The 21,300-nt window shown below is 30.0% G+C and overlaps 4 protein-coding genes across 8 annotated transcripts in view; 2 read left to right on the forward strand and 2 right to left on the reverse strand.

Annotated features, from left to right (window-relative positions):
• LOC143197645 (elongation factor-like GTPase 1) overlaps nt 1-14,187 on the forward strand; it is a 151,475-nt gene extending 137,288 nt beyond the window's left edge. Inside the window, exons 3-4 of the mRNA XM_076406236.1 lie at nt 9,691-9,878; nt 13,883-14,187. Coding sequence (XP_076262351.1) covers nt 9,691-9,878; nt 13,883-14,077 — 383 coding nt within the window. The 3' untranslated portion in view covers nt 14,078-14,187. The remainder of the gene's footprint in view (nt 1-9,690; nt 9,879-13,882) is intronic.
• LOC143197648 (uncharacterized) lies at nt 11,102-13,166 on the reverse strand. Of its 4 annotated transcripts, XM_076406245.1 has the most exons (12): nt 13,003-13,166; nt 12,866-12,946; nt 12,716-12,811; nt 12,374-12,472; nt 12,201-12,299; nt 12,051-12,149; nt 11,901-11,999; nt 11,751-11,849; nt 11,601-11,699; nt 11,454-11,552; nt 11,293-11,391; nt 11,102-11,237 (listed from the first exon to the last, which is right to left on the reverse strand). In XM_076406245.1, exons 1-12 carry the CDS (start codon nt 13,109-13,111, stop codon nt 11,167-11,169), a joined length of 1,149 nt encoding a protein of 382 aa, XP_076262360.1. In that variant the 5' UTR covers nt 13,112-13,166; the 3' UTR covers nt 11,102-11,166. The 4 variants fall into 4 exon arrangements, with proteins under 4 accessions (XP_076262360.1, XP_076262361.1, XP_076262362.1 ...); XM_076406246.1 differs by lacking the exon at nt 12,051-12,149 and having other exon boundaries at nt 13,003-13,165; XM_076406247.1 differs by lacking the exons at nt 11,601-11,699; nt 11,751-11,849.
• A 499-nt stretch (nt 14,188-14,686) lies between the features above and the next one.
• On the reverse strand, nt 14,687-15,842 carry LOC143197783 (ATP-dependent Clp protease proteolytic subunit). Its single transcript, XM_076406536.1, has 4 exons — nt 15,712-15,842; nt 15,344-15,660; nt 15,170-15,287; nt 14,687-15,117 (listed from the first exon to the last, which is right to left on the reverse strand). The coding sequence occupies exons 1-4, from the start codon at nt 15,739-15,741 to the stop codon at nt 14,842-14,844; spliced, it is 741 nt and encodes a 246-aa protein (XP_076262651.1). The 5' UTR covers nt 15,742-15,842; the 3' UTR covers nt 14,687-14,841.
• Nucleotides 15,843-16,196: 354 nt separating this feature from the next.
• Ca-Ma2d (Ca[2+] channel Muscle-specific alpha2/delta subunit) lies at nt 16,197-21,224 on the forward strand. Of its 2 annotated transcripts, none has more exons than XM_076406262.1 (19): nt 16,197-16,353; nt 16,406-16,487; nt 16,853-16,963; nt 17,028-17,274; nt 17,330-17,461; nt 17,512-17,643; nt 17,705-17,952; nt 18,013-18,232; nt 18,289-18,425; nt 18,477-18,656; nt 18,713-19,161; nt 19,218-19,363; nt 19,416-19,656; nt 19,726-19,984; nt 20,038-20,274; nt 20,328-20,448; nt 20,506-20,719; nt 20,772-20,994; nt 21,061-21,224. In XM_076406262.1, exons 1-19 carry the CDS (start codon nt 16,274-16,276, stop codon nt 21,163-21,165), a joined length of 3,564 nt encoding a protein of 1,187 aa, XP_076262377.1. In that variant the 5' UTR covers nt 16,197-16,273; the 3' UTR covers nt 21,166-21,224. The 2 variants fall into 2 exon arrangements, with proteins under 2 accessions (XP_076262377.1, XP_076262378.1); XM_076406263.1 differs by having other exon boundaries at nt 20,512-20,719.
• The last annotated feature ends 76 nt before the right edge of the window (nt 21,225-21,300 follow it).

Genomic DNA, 21,300 nt, shown 5'->3' on the forward strand with positions numbered 1-21,300 from the left:
TATCACATGGCATAGTTTCACATGGCATAGTTTTTATTTCTAAGAAACGAATTTATTATATGATACCTTTTATTTTATTGGATTGAATATTCTCCTAATTTTGTAAGATTTTTGATATTTTATTACTAATATCGATTCGTATTGAAAATATATTCGATATTTCTTGAATATAGCATAGTAATAGCAATTACGAACATATTGTTATATTCAAAGTTCTAGACTTGAGTTTACTGATTTATATTCCAATGACAAATGAAGTTAAATAGGATTCAAACTGTATCATGTACCTTAAACAAGTAACTCGAATACAGATATAATTGATTAATTTGACTACAATTATGCTTGGTTCAAATGCAATCCAACTTCTTTAAGATATCGAAGACCTAAAGGACTACTACTATAATAAAGTAACTATTTTTTTTAACCAATATAATGCTGTTAAACCATCAGATTAGGGATGGGATATTGTTTGGCCGATATATTTCGATATGTTTTTAAATATCGATAGTTTTAAAGGTGAGCATCAAACTTTGAAATTCAAATTGATAAATAGATATGATAGACTTAAGGTTTTTGAATTAGAGTTTCGAACTTTTGTTCTGAGATTTCTCTCCCTGGTTATCAAAAATTTGTTTGGTAAAAAGTAGAATTGGAGCGGAAAATATTCGATATTAGAAACCGAATTTTTATAGAAGACTGTCGAACTTTTTTTGAGAATTCTCCCTCCGTCTTAAAATGAATTTCACGTAATAAAGTAGGGTTGGAGTAAAGAAATATCGATATTATTGAAAAGAAGTATCGATATTTTTTGGGTACTCCCATATTTTTTAAAATATTGATATATCGATATTTTTCTCTGTTGCCTACGTCAGATAATTCTCTTCTTATCGTCGTGTTTTCCTGTTCCCGGGAAGATTGTTGTCAGTATTCTCGTCTTTTCTTCATTATGTTTTCATTTAATTTTTCTATTGCTAATCATTAACTAGTAAAACAATTTAACATATTATATTATTATATTTGTTTAAATAATTGGTTATGTAACTTATCGAGAAATAAATTAAATTAATAGTTACTTATGAGCACATATTTAAATTACGTTAATTATAAACTATTTTTAAGTATACCTTTTTAACAATTGCATTATTATTAAAAATCGAAAACGGAAGATGAAAAGATATTCAATGTATTATTAACAAGTATAATTTGATGTTTCAGACAGGATTTATGTCATAAAGTAACATTAAGCTATCGGAGGAAATTGTGACACTCATAAAAGATCATATATGCAATGAAACAGTTAGTAAATTAATGGGATGTGGGCCTATAAGTGATGGTAACCACAAATACCATATTACCATATACATCATAACGGATTACGAACATCGGAATGAATATTTTAAATTATTTTATTTTATTTCACCCAATTGGTTCACATGACAGTTTATCTTTTTGTGAAATTTGCTCTAGTTATTACCAATATGGAATAGCTAAATATTTATTCGCCTTCAATTATTTTTTTTTTATGTTACATGTCATTGACTACCAATGAATACATTTTCATTTTCATTAAATATAAATCTGAATTACACATAATAATATTTCTATGTATCAATTTTCTTGATAACCCAAACAGTGGTTACTTTATATATCTGAGTAAGCTTCATAAGCTTCGTATAAAGGCATGATTGTAATTATTTTTAAATTAATGCTGATTATACATTAACAAAGCTTGTATCGTGATATATACTATGTTATATAAAGATTGACATTTTATAACGACATATAAAAAATAATTCTTATTTACAGGACATATTTATTTTTATTTGAGGATAAAAATTGATTTTTATTTTTTTTTATATATTTTAAAGTCTCCTTTTACCTACTATGGGTTTATCTGGACTGGGCCTAAAGTTTAACGTGGGCTCCGAACCACGGTCCTCAGTATTAAGCCTACCGACTGTCGAGTGACCAACTTTAGAAATCATCCCAGAAGACATCCGGTCTTACCCAGCCTGATTACTTGCGTGACTGGGATCATTTTCCTTGTCGGATTTTATTTACTTTACACTCTTGCCTAGAACATTTACAAATTTTAAACAATCACAAACATAAATTTACGACCATGCCCCAGCAGGATTCGAACCCGCGGCTATCGCAACAGTAGGAAGACCGTCCCATCGCCTTTACCACTGTGCTACCAAGCCGGCATTGATTTTTATTGATTTATTAATAAGTTTTATATATACTTTTGATCCTGATTAATCGTCAATGATGCTTGACGATCAGATCCATCTTAAAACTGATGTTTTTCCATGATTGAACTTCATAATCTTTGGATATTTATAAAAATATAACGATGTCCAAGAAATTTTAGGTATTAGAGATGACGTTAGAATCAGTTTTTCTTGTCATTTCTAAAGTAATAAAACATTAACTGAGATTATTATTCTAAGCTTCTCGGCCACATGAACGTAAAAATTTGGTTGGATCTGGTTTATAGAAGAAAAAAAATTAGAACAATATTAGTAGAATTTATTATACCAATTATTTCAACATGCATCTTACTCGCCAGATTTAGCTGCCTTTAATTTTTGCCTCCTCCCACATATCAATAAAAAATTATACGTTCAAAACAAATGAGGTAATAGCTGCCATGTAAACAGATTTCGACATTTTCACATTTCAGTTATATAACTAGAATCAATCAATTTAAAGGAGAGTGATTATAATGAATAATATGTTAAAATGTATTTCAAGCCTAAAAGCATCCATGCTTGAGGACTCTACGCAATACTATTCGAGCAAATAAGTAAATCCATGAACAACTTAAGAACTCAAGATCTCCACCTGTAAGCAGTTTCTGTCTGTCTTTAATATTCCTTGTTTTTAAACATTTGTATCTTGGAATCCCAAACTTGCAAATATAGTTTACCACTGATCCACTTGTGATCACAATAATTAATAATTCAAATGGTGAATCAGACATAAGTTATTGTGTCTTCCAATATTGTGCAGTTGCAAAACATATGACCAATGATCGAGAACAATAATAAATCCTTAGATAGAAGAATATTCATGAAATAACAAATTTGGTCAAACTTACGTTGAAGATGAGACTTGAAGCTCCGAATCTGGAGAGATCTTTATAAGAAAATATAAGCCCAATTCTCGTAAAAGCTACTGATTCAGGTAATGCGCTATGGGCAGAAAAACCTAAGCCCAAAGACGTAAACACTGCGTTTTTTACTTCTATAAAAAAATTATGTTGAAATTGCTGTCCTATAATTGCAAAAAGTTAGCGAAAAAGGCTTGAGAGTGATTGAAATAACTGTGATTCATTCATTTATAAGACTGTGTTTTATTATTAGTTATCTTAATTATCTTAACGTTAAATTTCCTTCGAAATATATATATATATATATATATATATATATATATATATATATATATATATATATATATATATATATAAATGTAGGTATGCATCTATAACGTATGTTAAGGTTTTATCAATTTCTAAAACAGATTAGGCTTCCAGTTTGTGTTTTCTTATAGAGCGACAAGACTTATTGAACAACCTGTATATTATTAACAACGCTTAATATTAATCAGTTTTTTTATCTTAATAAATCGTTAATAAGTTTGGTGTCCGTTGAACATAAATAACTGTTATGATATATAAATTTAAAAGTAAAAAAAGGCAGTTTTCTATGGCCATGATCTAAAATTCACCTTGCAAGATATTCGAATGATCGTAAATGCGTAGGTTTATGCAACATTGGCGTACAATTGTTTTTTTTTTCTTGAACCTCCGAATACCTTGTTCAGAATACCACTTGACATACTTATATAACCACTTTTTTTAACAAGCAGTAAAAAAATATCCTGTTCTGATATGGATTATTCTGACTAATGATTCTTAATAACCTCATTAGTTAAGAATTCGTGTATCATGTCTTCATAAGAACTGAGTTAATGTGGTTGTTGAAAATGTTTTATTGTATAAATCCTATACAAAATTGTACGCAATTTGTTCTAATATACGTTAAATTTTGGGAACAAAAAAATTGTTATATCTAACAAATCTTATCTACATTATTTTTTATTTCATATGCTGCCATATTAAGTTTTTAAAAACACATGAAAGAAATGTGTGTGAGCATGAAATGACTGTTAGTTCTTTATATAATATTTCTATGAAACAGCTGTAACATTTATATCAAAATGTATGAACCATCTTGAATGAAAGATACTTTTTTAAAATTTATTGAAGAATCTGAGTTCAGAATGCAGATATGCAGGATGCTTATTAATTCATTTTTATATATGCTTCTTATTCTTTGCAGTTAAAACAGTACATAAGATGCCTCAAAAGAAAGTTGATGTTTACTGGATTCATTTTACCACTGAAATAGTTACTTTTGGCGAACTGAGAGGGTTTCTTTACTAGTGGCAATTCTGTTTATTTGCTAGTAAATTAATATGAAAATGGCTTTCAACATCAACACGAGAACGAAAACAAGACGTGGGTAAATATTGAAACGCTCTCAAAACCCTAGTTCACGAATTTAAACCTCTGATTGAGATCCTGGGATTCTAATTTTTGCACCAAATGAGTTTTGTAAAATGAGGTTCAGCTTTAAGTCTTGTTCCAAATGCAGTATGATGGTGATATGTGGGATATAGATAAAATAATATGAATTGTAGAATTGGCAACACAGCTTAAGTATAAATAATGCGATTGTTCTACGACGGTTATATCAAATGATCGGTGAAATGTGTGATCTCTCAAACTTTTCACAAGTGACAGTACAGCAATGACAACATACACGCAATATAGTGCCGAAGAGGAATAGTGGGCGAAACTCAAAATTAACTGCAGCAAAACACTCAATTGAGTAATAATTCAACCCTTTTTTAGCCCTACCCCTCAAAAGATGCGTGTATAAATTTGACAGCTGTTGGATCATTAGTATGTGAATTATAGCATTTTGAGTGAAGCAACTGTTATTATTCTGAAGAAAATGGATAAATGGAATTTCGCGTGTTGATAAAATATTGCTTTTTGAAGGGAGAAAAATAGAGTTGAAGCAAAAACCTGGCTTGATGCCGAGTTTCCGCATACTGCCCCAGGAAAATCAACCATCAAGGATTGGTATGCTAAGTTTAGACAGGGTGAAATGAGCACCGAAGACGGCGAACGCAGTGGATGCCCAAAAGAGGTTGTTACCGACGATAACATTGAAAAAATCCACAAAATGACCGTAAATTTAAATTGAATGAAATAGCAGACACTCTAAAGACATCAACTGAACGGGTACATCATAGCATTCACGAATATTTGGGTATGAGAAAGCTCTGTGCAAAGTGGGTGCCACGCAAGCTCACCTTTGACTAAAAACAAGGACGAGTTGATGATTCTGAGCATTGTTTGAAGATGATCAAGCGTAATAAACCCGAGTTTTTGCGTCGATATGTGACAATGGATGAAACATGGCTCCATCATTTCACTCCGAAGACCAATCGACAGTCATCCGAGTGGACTGGACACGATGAACCCGCTGCAAAGCGTGGGAAAACGCAACAGTCGGCTGGCAAGGTTATGGCATCTGTATTTTGGGATGCGTATGGAATAAATTTCATTGAACACCCTGAAAAATGAAAGGCCATCAACAGCGACTATTACATAGCGTTATTGGGTTGTTTGAAGGACGAAATCGCCGAAAAAACGGCCGCATTTGAAGAAAAAGAATATGCTGGTTAACCAAGACAATGCGCGTGTCACAAGTCAGTGAAAACGATGGTAAAAATCCATCCATTCACCGTATTATCCAGATCTGGCCCCCAATGACTATTTCCTGTTCTCAGATCTCAAAAGAATGCTCGCTGGGAAGAATGAAGAGGTAATCGCCAAAACTGAGGCCTATTTTGAAGCAAAGGACAAATTGTACTACAAAAATGGTATCGAAAAGTTAGAGAGTCGCTAAAATCAGTGTGATTCACCTTGATGTTGAATAAGAAAAAACTAATTTTGCCAAAAAATGTGTTTTACTATGGTATGCCGGGGGACTTTTCAATTGACCTGTTAATTCCTACAAACCGCCGAGTTTATTATGGAGGACCCCAAAATCTTCCTACAGACAAGCATGGTGGAGGTTCTGTTATGATTTGGGCGACAATATCGTAATATTTAGCTAATCCTCTCATTCACATTACTGCCAATGAATATCTCGATGAAGATATGATCAGGTTCTTAGTATGACTAGCATATTGCTACCTGCTGCAACTGTTTTAAATGTAAATGGTGGCTAAACACCTTATTATATTATTATATTAATTATTATATTACCTATTAAATTAATTATATAACATATAATACATTTAATAAGTCTCATAATAGCAACAGTACAATTTTCTGACGATTTGTTAAGTAATGTGTAACAATCTTGACATTGACTTTCAATTTATTCTTTTATTTATAATGCAATGAATGATGTTTGTTTAACACTGCAAGTTCTATTTCTAAGTATCGCCACAACGATACCGATTGAATGTTGATGAATCCACGCACTCCGTCGACCTTGGTATTCTCAGGAATCACTGCACGTAACTCACAATTATTTGTGGCACTTCACTGTAAGTCTTTTTCATGTTCAAAATATAATTTAGTGGTAAATGTAAATTTCAACGTTATTTTTTAACTTGCTAATGTTCGAAAAAAATCGCTTTGATTTGGTCGTGATAACGCAAAAGTCTTCAAGAATATAAATCCTTTTATTGGCTTAAAAGTTTCGGATACTAATGCTAACTCGAGATAAAAATGTTTTGTACTTGTTTTGAATTAACAATGACTGAATTTGATTTAATTTATCCTAATTATACAGTTCATCGTGAATTAAATGAGACCAATCACGTTTATATCGGTACAAACGGCATTATGTCTGTTCTGTTAATACCGAGTGGTGTCCAAATGCTTTCAAGCTTCGAAAGCCAACGAAATATAAAATACCTTAGATTTGAGATGAACAATAATTTAATTAAATTAATAAATAACTATTAATTAATAATTTTTTAATTATTATTCATTGACTTCCAAATTCACCGCAATTTAACTTTTCGTAAATTGTCCAAGTCTAATACTTATACAAAAACTATAACATATAATTTTAATTAATAAATATCTCACAATTTGAACCAAAAACTGCTCCTAAAAATTAAGAGATTTAAGAGTCATTGAGATAACTTGTTGTTTTTTGGTGAGTGCACCGGAGTTTCAAAACAAAATAATTTCCATCAAAGTATTGGGTCTTTAATGACAAACGCCAACTAATATAGAAGATAAAAAGAAAGCTATCAATAAACCAATACTTTTTAGATCCCCCTTGTAATTTCATATCTGCTTTGTTGAAGTTAACTAAACGAGCTAAAGAACCTGACTAAAAAACAAATGTGATGATCATAACGATGTCCCGTTATACGTGACGGTTCATATTCGATTCAGCTCATAATTTGACTTTAATTTTCTTGTTACGCCAATGAAAGAAAAAAGAATCGAGACAAAGATAGACCGATGTCACAGGAAATCGAATTGCTCTTAGATTTTTAAGCAGGCATTTCTGTAACACATGATGCGAATCCAATCGATATTTAATCACTGCAGAGAATACGCCTTTTAAATGAATATCAACGAACTTAATATAACATATATAAATCTAAAAGAATGTTTCAACCATCTTACAAAAAACGTAGAATATACAGTAACGGTCATAAATGGAGACACTTTCAAATAAAATAATTTTGTGTTAACGGTTTTGCTAAGATTCCATAGCAGATCAATATAAATGTAAAAGTATAATAAAAATAAAGAACACATGATTATTCAAAAATAATGTTACTGTTATCAATACTACTTATATACTATATTTTTATTATTTGTTATTTTAAACTTTTCGAAACTTCGTTCCAAAACTGTTACATTGCTCCAAATAAGCCATCTCTACTTGCAAATGTATTAGCTCTATTTTGTTTAACTAAGAAGAGGTTGCTTTCAAAATACTATATTAATTCGCTTTTCTCTGGTAAATCACATAACATCTATTGGAAACAACTGGAGAAACTGTGCGGAGTAGGCCTTTTGATTTAAATATTCACTTAAGTTTTTGTAATATATGACATTCCTATTTATTTCATACCAGACTAATATTGTCTCGTTTTTTGCTAAAATATAGTAATGTTGAAATCAATCAGTTTCGTCCAACCTGAACTTGCAAATCTTCATTTTCGGTTGAAAACTCTCTAGTTCCCATTCAAATATTAAAAAATCAATAAACGTTTTTCTATTAATTTTTACCGGAAATTTACAATCTCATTCGATGACTTTTAACAACATAACAACAATAAAACATTTTTCCTATTTTATTTTTAGAGAATATTTTTTCTTATTATCACTTTAGCAAATAGATATATAATATAAGTATATAATACAGATAGAGTTTAAACATAAAGTTTATTGGAAATTCAGTAAAACTAACTGACAATCGTAATAAATAAATTATGAGCTTAGAGCGAAATCTATTTAATTTATGATCCTAAAAAATGTTCGTTTAAATCCTTTATTACATCTATCATTTAGAATTCTCAAACCTTATAAAAAATATGTGGATAAAAAGGTGTAAATGTAACAATATAGAATACTACACTACTATGAAAACTACATTAAAACTACACTACTATATAACGTCTTATTAAATAAATACTAATTATTTAATAAGCAACTTTCAAGTAAATTGATTGAACAAGTCCATAATCAAGTAGATTCTCAAGTTGGAATATTTTATACGCTGTAGAAATATCAGTGCATTATTCAACCTAGGAAAACCTATATGACTGAAAGTATGCATGGTTTTAACACAAACTTATAACATGCTTGAATGCAAAGTGTTTTATTGTGTGTATTTGTGTGAAATCGCCATTTAACTCAATAATGTGATCATATACTGTAATAGATATTTCATTGACATTTTGTCATATTATTGGACCACCAAACTATGTGTTCAGCTCATCCTACCGACTGGTAGGTAGTGGCACCACGTAGACTTCACCACCAAATGTTTTTTAATAAATCATATCAATATATTAGTTAAATAATATAATTATATATTACTTAGGGTATTCGGATTTAAAAACACTACTTTTTAAAGAAATATAGAAGAACTGAATGTAATGCATGTGGGATATAAATTACACTCTTAAGCGAAATCCATTTCGTTTTACGATTCAGAAGAATTTTACTCGATTACAAAATATCAGATCAAATGTAACATTTTCGCCATATTCACTTTATTACTTCCGCTATTTAGGATCGTAAAAACGTATAGGAAATGTATGGCGTAAACAGGTGTAAATGTACAAATTATAGAAATTGTTCCACCATTAAAACTCATATATTATAAAGTGCCATATTAAAATAAATATTAGAATGAAGATTATTTTTTTAATATATTATAATTAAGACTATTTATCTAAATTAAAATATTAATAAAAAGTAATAAACCTTCATATTTTCTTGCTTTTCTTCTCTACTTGTATTAACTGGAAAACATGAAACATCTCATTTAGAGCTAATGATATTATTGAGATAGTTAGAATAAAGATGATCATCATTAATGATCATTCATTATTTATTTTCAGGAAAGGTATACACCGTCATAAGTAAACGTCATGGTCGTGTATTGGAAGCAGTGGGAATGGATGAACGAGAGAAATCGTTTTTGGTACAGGCGCAAATTCCTGTCATTGAAAGCGAAGGTTTCGCTAACGAAATAAGGAAAACAACATCGGGCCAAGCTAATCCGAGCTTAAGATTCAGTCATTACGAGGTAATTGTAATATCTTTACTAATAACCAGTTTCCTAACAATACTAATTAACTAACAATTTGAAATTCATTATCATCAAATATAGGCAACTCATTGATTTTCCAGTTATTAAATACCAATGGAATCAAAAATAGTAAGACTTAAAATATAAATGAATATGAAATGAATTCCTTAAGAGTTTCAAAAATCTGGAATTATGGGGGTCCATAACTCTTGGGACTTTCATCATGATAATGCGTCTTGTCTATCGGCTTTAAATATCATTCCTTACAATTTTTGATATACCTAATCTTACATAATATTGAATCTATTCTATTTTCTTACATAGTACTGAATGAAGTCAAAAATGGTAAAAATGGTCCTATTTACTATACGTTTTATTTTTAAAGTCTTACTATTTTTTTAGATCACTGTAGTTACATTTAATGATTGATATCTACAGTGGCATTCTTAAATTACTCTTCTTAGTGGCTTAACGTTGTTAACTAGTTAACACCAACTAAAATTTCAGAAGGTTAGAGATCGTTGAGGTCATCTAGTTTGTCATGATTCATATTAAATTGTTCCAAATTTCTAATGTGCATTGGCTTAATGCACTTTTTATAATTGTTGTTATTAGAACCATCTAATATTAAATAAAAAAAGCATTTATTGCGATTATTGAAAATTAATTACGCATTGCCAGTGTGTTTTATTAATTTTTTAACTGTTCATGTTTTTTAACTAAATAGCCGCCATTGGAAGAAAAACAGCATAAGGCCTAGACGCTGAGATTTATTGTTGATTGTTTCAAGCAGCTTTGCATCATTGGACCATAACATTACATAAAAGATTTTAGCTTGAGCCAATCTTAGGATGCACCAATTCACAGGTCATGTTTTTTTTGTCGGCATGTTTCCATTTAACCAGCTGCGTATTTGACATTTTTTTGTTTTTAACCATAAAACCTATTAAATAGGCACGTGATTAAATGATCCATTGATGATTCTGAGCTTTAGAAAAACAATGATGATCCTGCCTCTTAGTTTTTTTTGGCGGTTCGAAGACACCTGCTGTTTGTACATTTTATTATCTACAGTAGATCACAAAAGAGGTTTTCTATTAAATTAAAGGAAAATATTATTTATTTATCTTCATATGATACCTTATTTCAAGGTATGTACGTTAATAATATATTAATTATAATCTATAATTAATATATCTAATGTAAATAAATTAAAAATATAAATATATAACTATTTATTTTCATTGCTCAAATAATGTACGTATGTGTTATACATATCGAATGTTTATCGTTTTTTGCCTGGGTTGAAGCCACCATTAAGCCAGTCACTATCTGCTGCGGCTCCAGGTATACCCCCTGAGATATATCACATATAATTGAAATAGTGAAAAAAAATATTATGGTTTAATACCATTAGAGCATCCCTCATCGCCAAAATTTGCGCATCTTTTTCCCGGGTTAAAACCTCCATTCAACCATTCATTATCCACTGCAGCTCCTGGTATACCTCCTAAGAAACCGTTGAATAAGTAAAACATCGTATATATATGTTTGATTAATTTTAAAACTTGCCATTAGAACACCCTTCATCTCCAAAGTTAGCACAACGTTTACCGGGTGAAAAACCACCATTTATCCATTCGTTGTCAGAAGATGCTCCAGGAATTCCACCTAAGTAAACATATTGAATTACTCCAATAGTTTTAATTACCAACGTACCATTAGAACACCCTTCATCTCCAAAATTGGCACAACGTTTACCCGGAGTAAAACCACCGTTTATCCATTCACTGTCAGCTGATGCTCCAGGAATTCCCCCTGATATAAATATATATCTCACGATACTATAAAATACGTTCTATAACATACCATTAGAACACCCTTCATCTCCAAAATTGGCACAACGTTTACCCGGAGTAAAACCACCGTTTATCCATTCACTGTCAGCTGATGCTCCAGGAATTCCACCTGATATAAACATATATCTGACCATACTATAAAATACGTTCTATAACATACCATTAGAACACCCTTCATCTCCAAAATTGGCACAGCGTTTTCCAGGATTAAAACCACCATTTAACCATTCGCTGTCAGCTGATGCTCCAGGAATTCCACCTGATATAAACATATATCTGACCATACTATAAAATACGCTTTATAACATACCATTTGAACATCCTTCATCACCAAAATTAGCACAACGCTTACCAGGAGTAAAACCACCATTTATCCATTCGCTGTCGGCTGATGCTCCAGGAATTCCACCTATTTAAATATGATTCGGTTATTTCTACATTAATATTAACTTTTACATACCATTTGAACATCCTTCATCACCAAAATTAGCACATCTTTTGCCTGGATTGAATCCACTTAATACCCAGTCGCTATCAGTTCGGGCATGTGGTATACCTTCTAAATGATTGAAATTCCACATAAATATTAAAACATAATATATTAGAATGTGTTAGTATTCATATTTTTCTTACTATTGCTGCATCCTTCATCCCCTAAATTGGCACAACGCTTTCCTGGATTAAAGCCGCCATTAACCATGTCACTGTCAGATCCAGCGCCTGATATTCCATCTGAAATTTATATTGTAAATAGAGCATCATTTTTATCATTAGAATTAATCATTATTTATCAAGACAAATCACTACCGCATACAGCTCAAAATATCAGGCGCGAAAAACGATTTTCATTGAACGTAATTTTTTATATCTCATTTGAACAGTATTCTAGATTCCTAGCCCATTCCAGTGGTGCCATAGTTATAATACCACGATTAGGGATTTTTATGAATATTAGTATAATGTAAATTTCTTTACCTCCATTACAATTATTATCTCCTAATACACATCTCTTCCCCGGAGTAAAACCATTTTGAACAAAATCACTCTCAGCTCTGGCTCTTCTAAGCACGCCTACGAAGAATATTTTATAATTTCATGTGTATTTTCAAACTTTACAACACTTACTGTTGATACAGTCTTCGCTACCAAGCATGAGACATCTCTTAATATTGGATTTATATTCTTGTTGTCTTTTCAAAACTTGATCTGAAATGGAAAAACTATGTTACCAGAGATACTATCATAATAGCCAAACACTTCACCATAAAATATAGCAGCTTCGCCACTCGGTGTTCTATATTTAGGATTTGGAGCTGATGAACCTAATGAAATTGCTATGGTTAGCAATGAAATACACAACAGTGCTTTCATTGCAATCACTAATAATTGAAGTACTTTAGGATATTTGAGCTATGCAAAAGTAACTGATTGGTTAGCTGCTGCTTCTGTTTTATATACAGGCTTATCTAAATATTAGAAAATAATTAATTAATTGATTAAACGAGACAGATGGAGACATAGTTTCAATGAAATCAGGAGTTTCCTTTTTGACATTAATGTGTTCATTATAATATTTACCATAATCAGCGTCGTACTTTTTATAATTTTTGGTTATCTATTACAAAGTTAGCTTAAATCTGAGACATGTTAATTAAATTTAAAGATATTGCAAATTTTAGCCATGAATCAACTTAGTGTTTTAATTACCTATGAAATTTTACATACGGTAATTATAAATAAAAATGCCGTTTAAAGGATACCCCGTCACTGGAGCCAGGTAATATAATTATTTCCCTATATCATGCTGTTTGATTTTTATATTTATTATATTTATTCAAATAATAGGATTTTTGATTGATTATTGTTAATTTAGGGTATTTTCCCATTAGCAAGATAAAAGGATTATGAATATCGCTTTGTTGATTAAGCAAATATTAGTTGAGAAATCGAGACTTTAATTGTTCCATTCATGCTTCTACAAAAAAAATAATAAATATTTTTTTTACAATATATCTACAGTATTGTTTCAAGATTCAAGATTTTAGATAGATTTTATTCTAATGCATTAACTTTAATATGACATTAAGTAATACAAGTTTAATAATTGTTACATTTATATTGAATGTTTGTTATTATATTTAGATAATAGATGGAGATCCATATTTTGAGCCACAGGAAGATGAAGATGATAGCGATGATGAGATTGAAAATAAAATTGAATTGGGGCAAAGAGCAAGTAAACTCCGAAGAGACGTTAGAAGGCGCAAAGGTTTGCAAGCTGAAGATGAAGTAGTAGTCCATGCCGAAAAACAGCGCACTCTCAACAAGAAAAAATAATATTAGGGATATTAAAACCCAACTCAACTTTACTTGTTTCAATATATAGTTATCTGAGTTTGTTATTAATAAATTATAATTTCATATTTCAATAAATAAACCTAATATTTTTGTATTGCTTTTATTTAGCTGTTATGTATTATTCTAGTACTTTTAACAAATGGAAAATATATTACAAAATGGATGAACCAAAGTTTAAAACTGTGAGATAAAGTGTTTAAAAAACTTTAATCACAAAACCATGAAAATGCAGCATATGCTTGATAAAAGAACGTATAAAAACTGAATTGGACAGATGTCAGAGTAATACACTAATCTAGGTGTAATTAGTGCTATAAATGAATACATGTATTAAATACCTATAAAAAAACTGCATTAATACATAATCAAATAAAAGTACATTAGTCAGATAAAACATAATCCTATACTTATTTCTAACTAACTTATTAATAATTATAAGGGATATTTTTTAAGGAAATCTTTTTTTATGAATAATCAAATGGAAAATATAATCTATTGTTAACGCTGAAATTATAATCTATAAAACTCAATACTTCTAATGTCACTCTAATAAAGTAAATACAAGTGTAATATTGATAAAATAAAAAGCGTTTTATAAAAATGAATCATATATTCAAATTATTATTTTACAGATTTATACAAAAAGCCAACACTGCTTTTTGACTAGAATTATATTTTAACTATTTTTTAAACATAAACAATATTTCATTTTAAAAACATATTTTCATTATTTTGCGAAAAAATTAACTAGGAGTAATATCTTCTGTTTTTTCTACAGTTTCTACGGTCTTTTCCGTAGAACCTTCATTTTTTGTATCTTGATCTTTAGATGGTCGAATTAATACTTTGTCTATTAATCCAAAATCTTTGGCTTCAGATGGACTCATGAATTTGTCTCTCTCCATATTTGCCTCAATAACATTTAAATCCAACCCTGTATGTTTAACATAAAGTAAGTTAATCTGTTTTTTTAATTTGATAATCTCTTCAGCCTGAATTTGTATATCAGTTGCTTGTCCCTAAAAGTGTATATGCATATACATTGTTAAAATTTCATATAGATAAGTGTACCTGTGCACCACCTGATGGCTGATGAACCATTATTCTAGCATTAGGTAATGAATGTCGCATTCCTGGTGTTCCAGCAGCTAACAATAAAGATGCCATGCTGCATGCTTGCCCAACACACCTAAGAAACAATGAAAATTTAAAAGTAAACTGATTGGTTTTTAAATTAAGAAATACCATGTTGCAATTGGTGGCATACAATATTGCATAGTGTCATATATTCCTAAGCCAGCAGTAACACTTCCTCCAGGAGAATTTATATAAATGTGTATTGGTTTCGTTGTTGATTCGGATTGTAGAAATAGAAGTTGGGCTACTATCAGTGAACTCATGGTGTCATGTATTGGACCCATAAGACATATTATCCGTTCCTTTAGTAATCTCGAATATATATCATAAGAACGTTCACCTCTACCAGTTTGCTCTATCACAATAGGTATAAGACCTAGATTTCTTACATTAACTTTATTTATGACACGAACGTTAATCAATCGCTGAAAAATAAGAAAATAGAATAAACCACAAATGTTTGTTAATTATCTTACTTTTATAAGGAACATTTTACTAATATTCATTTTGATATATTAATATTTACTTATAAAATTTGAAAGTATTTAACGTAAGGTTATGTTGATTTAGGAATAACAAGTGCTATCGATATACGTCAGAAAGCAATCTTAAAATATCGATAGGAATGGAATATATACTAATGCAACCAATTATATTAGATACTTTGGCTACGCACACACAATATATATATATATATATATATATATATATATATATATATATATATATATATATATATATATATATATATATATATATATACAGATAATAATAATATACATATATAAGATTTATTTCAAGTCCCAAACACCATTTTTCTAAAAATTAAATATACATATTCGGTCGCAGTTACATCTTTTAATAATTATAGAAAAAACTAAACAATAATTTGCAATAATATTAAAATTAGTATCAATCTATAGATTAACTCATACACATGTAGGTCCCAATATCTAAAAATAATTCATAGGTGAAGTTTTAAATAGCCACCAAATCTTGAACGTGAAAGCTGTATTCACGCTAAAATGTAATATTACAATGCGTTACTATAGATTATCATTGATTTTAATTACAATTGAATATATACATCTTTCTTTAGGTTCACTTCAGGGAGAAGAGTTAGTGTAATGTTTAAATATAAATTAATTTATCTAACAAAAACGTTTTTAGGGTATCAAAATGGGCCAATGCAATAGGTGAAGAATTATGGATGTTAGGCAAAGAAGTAACAAAAATTACTGAAATAGAACAGGTACATTTTATTCAACATAGCTGAGACTTGAACTTTTGTAATAAACTTACTTTAAATTATCTGTTTTAATCATCCAATAATAACATTTAACATGTTTGATATTACGAATATTCTATAACTATATTTTTATACTGAAAAATTTTTATTAACAGTACAAAAACAGAAATACTTAATAAAATAATTAAGAATAAAACTAATAAATAAATTTTGTATTTGTATGTATGTAATAATTGGACATTGCTAAGAAAATAAGAAGACATTTACAACTGTAAAGTCAGATTCATGTTAATTACTAGTTGCTATTATATATTTTTATAGCTTACTATTTTATATATGGAGTTATACGGTAATAAACGTTTTTTTAGAAATACGCATTTTTAAATGCACGTGTTGGTGAAAATGATCCCACAGTACTGCTAAAAGAGATTAAAGAGAAGATCTTGAGAATGATGGACAGAAAAATGGATGCAATACGAGTAATACACATATATGTGAAATTTATAGAAAATTAATGTAAATTATATGTGTTGATTGTTTTAGTGTATACAACAAGAAGCAGAAACTGTCGCGGAGACATTTACATTAAATCCTGATTTACCGTTTAAGTATTATAGTTCTAAATGGTCACCAATTGAAGGGTCAGACGCTACAAAGCTACCCAAATCCTTAAAGAAAAATCGTCAAACATATTTAACAATGGTGCTAAATAATGATACCCATTTTTATAATTTACCTGTAAATACTAGTCATAGTTCAGTTCATATTCCAACAAACGTTTATGATAAAGGTTACAGGTTTTATCATATATTTTTCTTTACAAAAAATCATGTCATGTATTGTAGAGGAAAAAGTAGCCGAAGCTATACAGTGGTCGGAGGCATTAGATAAAGTATTTGCTCAAAATTACAAATCAGATCCTGCCTTATCATGGCAATATTTTGGTAGTTCTTCGGGAATAATGAGACATTACCCAGGTAAGTTAAAAATTTCCTTTCCTCTTTGTGTTAACTTTTAGATATTTCAGCGATGCATTGGGAAGAACATAAAAAAGAAATCAAGGATTTATTTGATTGTCGTATTCGTACTTGGTTCATAGAGGCAGCAACCTGCACCAAAGATGTTGTTATCCTCATTGATAATTCTGGATCCATGGATGGTTATTATATAATGTAAAATTATTTATTTAACTTTATAGCAATATTTTTATGATATTCTAGGCATGGGCAAACACATAGGAGCTTTAACAGCCTTTAGTATATTGGATACTTTCTCAAACAATGATTACGTCAATATATTGAACTTTTCCGAAACAACTTCCTATATTGTACCCTGTTTTGCTAATCAACTTGTACAAGCAACGAAAGAAAATATACACGTGTTCAAGGATGCAATTAATGCGTTAACACCTAACGGAAAAACTCATATAGAACAAGCACTAGTTACTGCTTTTGAACTTTTGAGTGATGTAAGTATCAATAAAATAATTAATATATTACTGATGATATTAAAATATATTGATTTTTAGTATCGTAGTAGACGAGGATGTGATAACGAAAACAGTACTGATTGTAATCAAGCAATTATGATTTTAACAGATGGAGTAAATGCAAATTATAGTAGTTTAGTGATGAAGTATAATTATTTATTTAACGGGACTAACATTCCTGTACGTATTTTTACATATCTCATTGGAAAGGAAGTTACCAATGTTGAAGAAATCAAATGGATGGCTTGTGCTAATAGAGGTGATGCGATAAAAAGTGCTAAAATGAATATTACTAACAAGTATTTCTTATTCCAGGTTACTACACACATGTACAAACACTGGAGCAAGTCACAGCTTCAGTATTACAGTATATATATGTAATTGCTCGTCCATTAGTATTGCAAGCTGAAGATCATCCTGTCTCATGGACGCATGCTTATGCAGATCTTACGGTACGTACTGAATTTAATTATAACATTTTCTATTGATTAAAATGATTTTAGTATGATGATGCCACGGACACAACAATAAATGAACCTTATCGTTTATTAACGTCAGCAGCAATTCCGTGCTATGACATGAAAATAAATAAGATGAATGATACACGTACGGCAGAATTATTGGGCGTAGCTGCTACTGACGTTCCTATTGATGAATTTAAGAAATTAGTATCCCCATATAAAGTAAAACATTATTGTGTAAAAAAGGTTTTATCGTTATCACTCAACTGTATTTTTAGATCGGAGTAAATGCATATGCCTTTATAGTAAGTAACAATGGCTACGTTTTAATGCATCCAGATTTACGACCTGTATTTAATGGCATATTAAAAGAAAATTACAACAGTATAGACTTGACAGAGGTAGAACAACATGATGAAGATCTACCATCTCGAAACGTAAGCAAAACATTAAGGGAACTTAGAACAGCGCTAGTTAACGGTTCGGAAGGCAGTATTCGTAATATCAAATTGAAATATCATTATGATGACAACAAAAGAGTATCAGAAGAATACTATGATTACTATTTCTCGCCTTTGGAAAATACCCCTTTTTCAATCGCCATTGCGTTGCCTTCAAATTATGGAAATTATTCACTAGAAGTTGGTGATGAAATTCAAAAAAACAGACATACTGGGGAGAATTTAACATCATTCTTTAAAGGAAAATGGAAAATACATCCTAGATGGTAAAATTAGTGCCATCTAATTATTATCCTACATACATCTAAAACATACGTTTTAGGGTATATTGTCGGTATCATTATTTAGAAGGACATGAGTTTAAAACACCAGAGGAAGAACTGATTCATTTCCTGGGTAAAATGTATGATATGGATTTTAAATGGGAAAGGCAATATGAACCAATGGAAAAAGAAGATATCGATCAAGGTGAATTCATCAATTCTTTAAATTAAACATATTAAATTATAAAATTTTTTAGTTGAATGTGGTCGGAAAACTCTGAATGATGACGATTATTATTGTGACAAACAACTTGTTAGAAGACTTATTTTTGATGCCAGGAATACATACGAACCGTTTAAAGAAAAGTGGACTTTCCAATCAGATCCTGAAAAAAAGTTGTTTGAAAAATATAATGTATCACTAAGATTTGTTGCTACAATGAGTGGCCTTACCAGATGGGACTATATCTTTAAAGATGAATCAAAAACAAAAACTAAGTATGTATATACTTTTATAAATTAATTATTTTTCACATTACACTCATATAATGACCCAATATCTATTAGGGAATTTGGCGATTTGCACCCTAGAACCATTAATGAAAAATGGTATAAAAGTGCTGTACTCCAACATCAATATGATACAGAATCATTTGTGTATTCTGTACCTTTTGAAAACAGTTTGAATAATGATGGTTTAGTAACAGCCAGCTATGCAATTTTTGTTAAAGATGCTGGATTTGAAGCTCCAGCTTCAGTGGTGGGATTCCAGTTTTCACAAGCTAATTTAGAAGAAAAAGTAGATGAGGTTTCAACCCATCTTTCGGTATAATTAGTAATTCATTTTAATAATAAATGATTAATTATATTTCACTGTAGAATCAATGCTCACATTGTGATAAATGTGGAGCAAAATTGGTATGCTATGTAGTGGATAATTCAGGATATATTATTGTTTCGGAAAATAACACTGGGAAATTTTTTGGTGAAGTGGAAGGGGACATCTTCGAATCAATGTTAGAAAATAAAGTTTTTAAGAGAGTAACTCTGCATGACTATCAAGCATTATGTGAACGACAAGACGAAGATAGCAGTTCTAGTCAAAGAATTCTTACTGTGAGTATTTTTGTAAATTAAATAATGTTCAAATAATAATTAGTATGTTTTAGCCTATGTACTATGCTAGTGCTATTTTTGATTGGGTTTTAATGAAAGCACTATACTTGATAAGTGAAATAACTATATATCAAATATTAGAACCTTTGTTTAATATAGCTCAGGATATATCAGGTTAATATTATATAGTTTAAATAAGTAAAATTTAAGTATACAATTTAATTTTAACAGAAACAGTTTCTGAATCAGAGGATGCTAGTGATTATGCAGATCAAGATGATGAAGACGACGATGAGGATGACGATGATTCTGATGGAGATGTGACAGAAGAAGACAACAACGCAGATAATTATTATGCCTGCGAAAATGCTACAGACCTATTTATTTTACAACAGTACCTTTTTATTAAATATGATTTTCTGGGAGAACTCGCCACAAAAGAACGGTATTATTAAGGATACCACGCCTTATGTTATATGTAATGTTAAACATTTTAGAAAATATTATGTTAAAAGAATACCGTATAGTAATTTAATTTTTGTGGCTGTGGAGAATAAAGTCGTACAAAAGAAAAAGTTCAATACTGAGCCTAGGAGAACCTCTGAACCTCCAGATTGGAGTTATGAAGGGGCGAACAGTAATTTACTGCCATGTCAAAAATTGCATTTAAATGCCTTACCAAGAAGGAGATTGACTGGTTGCTATAATGAGCATTATTTGGTATGTTAATAAAATTGATAAATTTTAATTAGTATAGTTTTTTATTAATTTCTTTGCATTTTGCAGGAACATGAAATACACGCTTGCGGAAGATCACCCCCAGTTAATAATATAGGTTTTGCAATAACTATATTAACCTTTTTATGTCATTATGTTTTATTACAGAAATAATTCCACTGTAATTATAAATAGATTATGAATGTGTATTAAATCAAATCCTTACTTACAAAGTCTTTCAATATACATGAAACAAATTATTACTTAGAATTTTTTGTTATTTTCGTTATAGGACTTATCATCACTATT

This window comes from Rhynchophorus ferrugineus, unplaced genomic scaffold (assembly GCF_030347505.1).
Source record: "Rhynchophorus ferrugineus isolate W39M unplaced genomic scaffold, kcgeb_rfMv2 rfM5, whole genome shotgun sequence".
Taxonomy (NCBI): domain Eukaryota; kingdom Metazoa; phylum Arthropoda; class Insecta; order Coleoptera; family Curculionidae; genus Rhynchophorus; species Rhynchophorus ferrugineus.

Bases quoted from the DNA above. Each gene is read 5' to 3' on its own strand.
- LOC143197648 (XM_076406245.1), bottom strand. From the start codon at position 13,111: ATGAAAGCACTGTTGTGTATTTCATTGCTAACCATAGCAATTTCATTA. The intron at 12,812-12,865 runs GTAAGTGTTGTA...TATTCTTCGTAG, and splicing joins TAGCGAAGACTGTATCAACA to GCGTGCTTAGAAGAGCCAGA. The intron at 12,473-12,715 runs GTAAAGAAATTT...TATAAATTTCAG, and splicing joins AGATAATAATTGTAATGGAG to ATGGAATATCAGGCGCTGGA.
- LOC143197783 (XM_076406536.1), bottom strand. From the start codon at position 15,741: ATGAATATTAGTAAAATGTTCCTTATAAAA. The intron at 15,661-15,711 runs GTAAGATAATTA...CTTATTTTTCAG, and splicing joins GTAAAATGTTCCTTATAAAA to CGATTGATTAACGTTCGTGT. The intron at 15,288-15,343 runs GTATTTCTTAAT...ATTGTTTCTTAG, and splicing joins ATGCCACCAATTGCAACATG to GTGTGTTGGGCAAGCATGCA.
- Ca-Ma2d (XM_076406262.1), top strand. From the start codon at position 16,274: ATGCGTTACTATAGATTATCATTGATTTTAATTACAATTGAATATATA. The intron at 16,488-16,852 runs GTACATTTTATT...ACGTTTTTTTAG, and splicing joins AAATTACTGAAATAGAACAG to AAATACGCATTTTTAAATGC. The intron at 17,644-17,704 runs GTTATTATATAA...ATGATATTCTAG, and splicing joins TAATTCTGGATCCATGGATG to GCATGGGCAAACACATAGGA.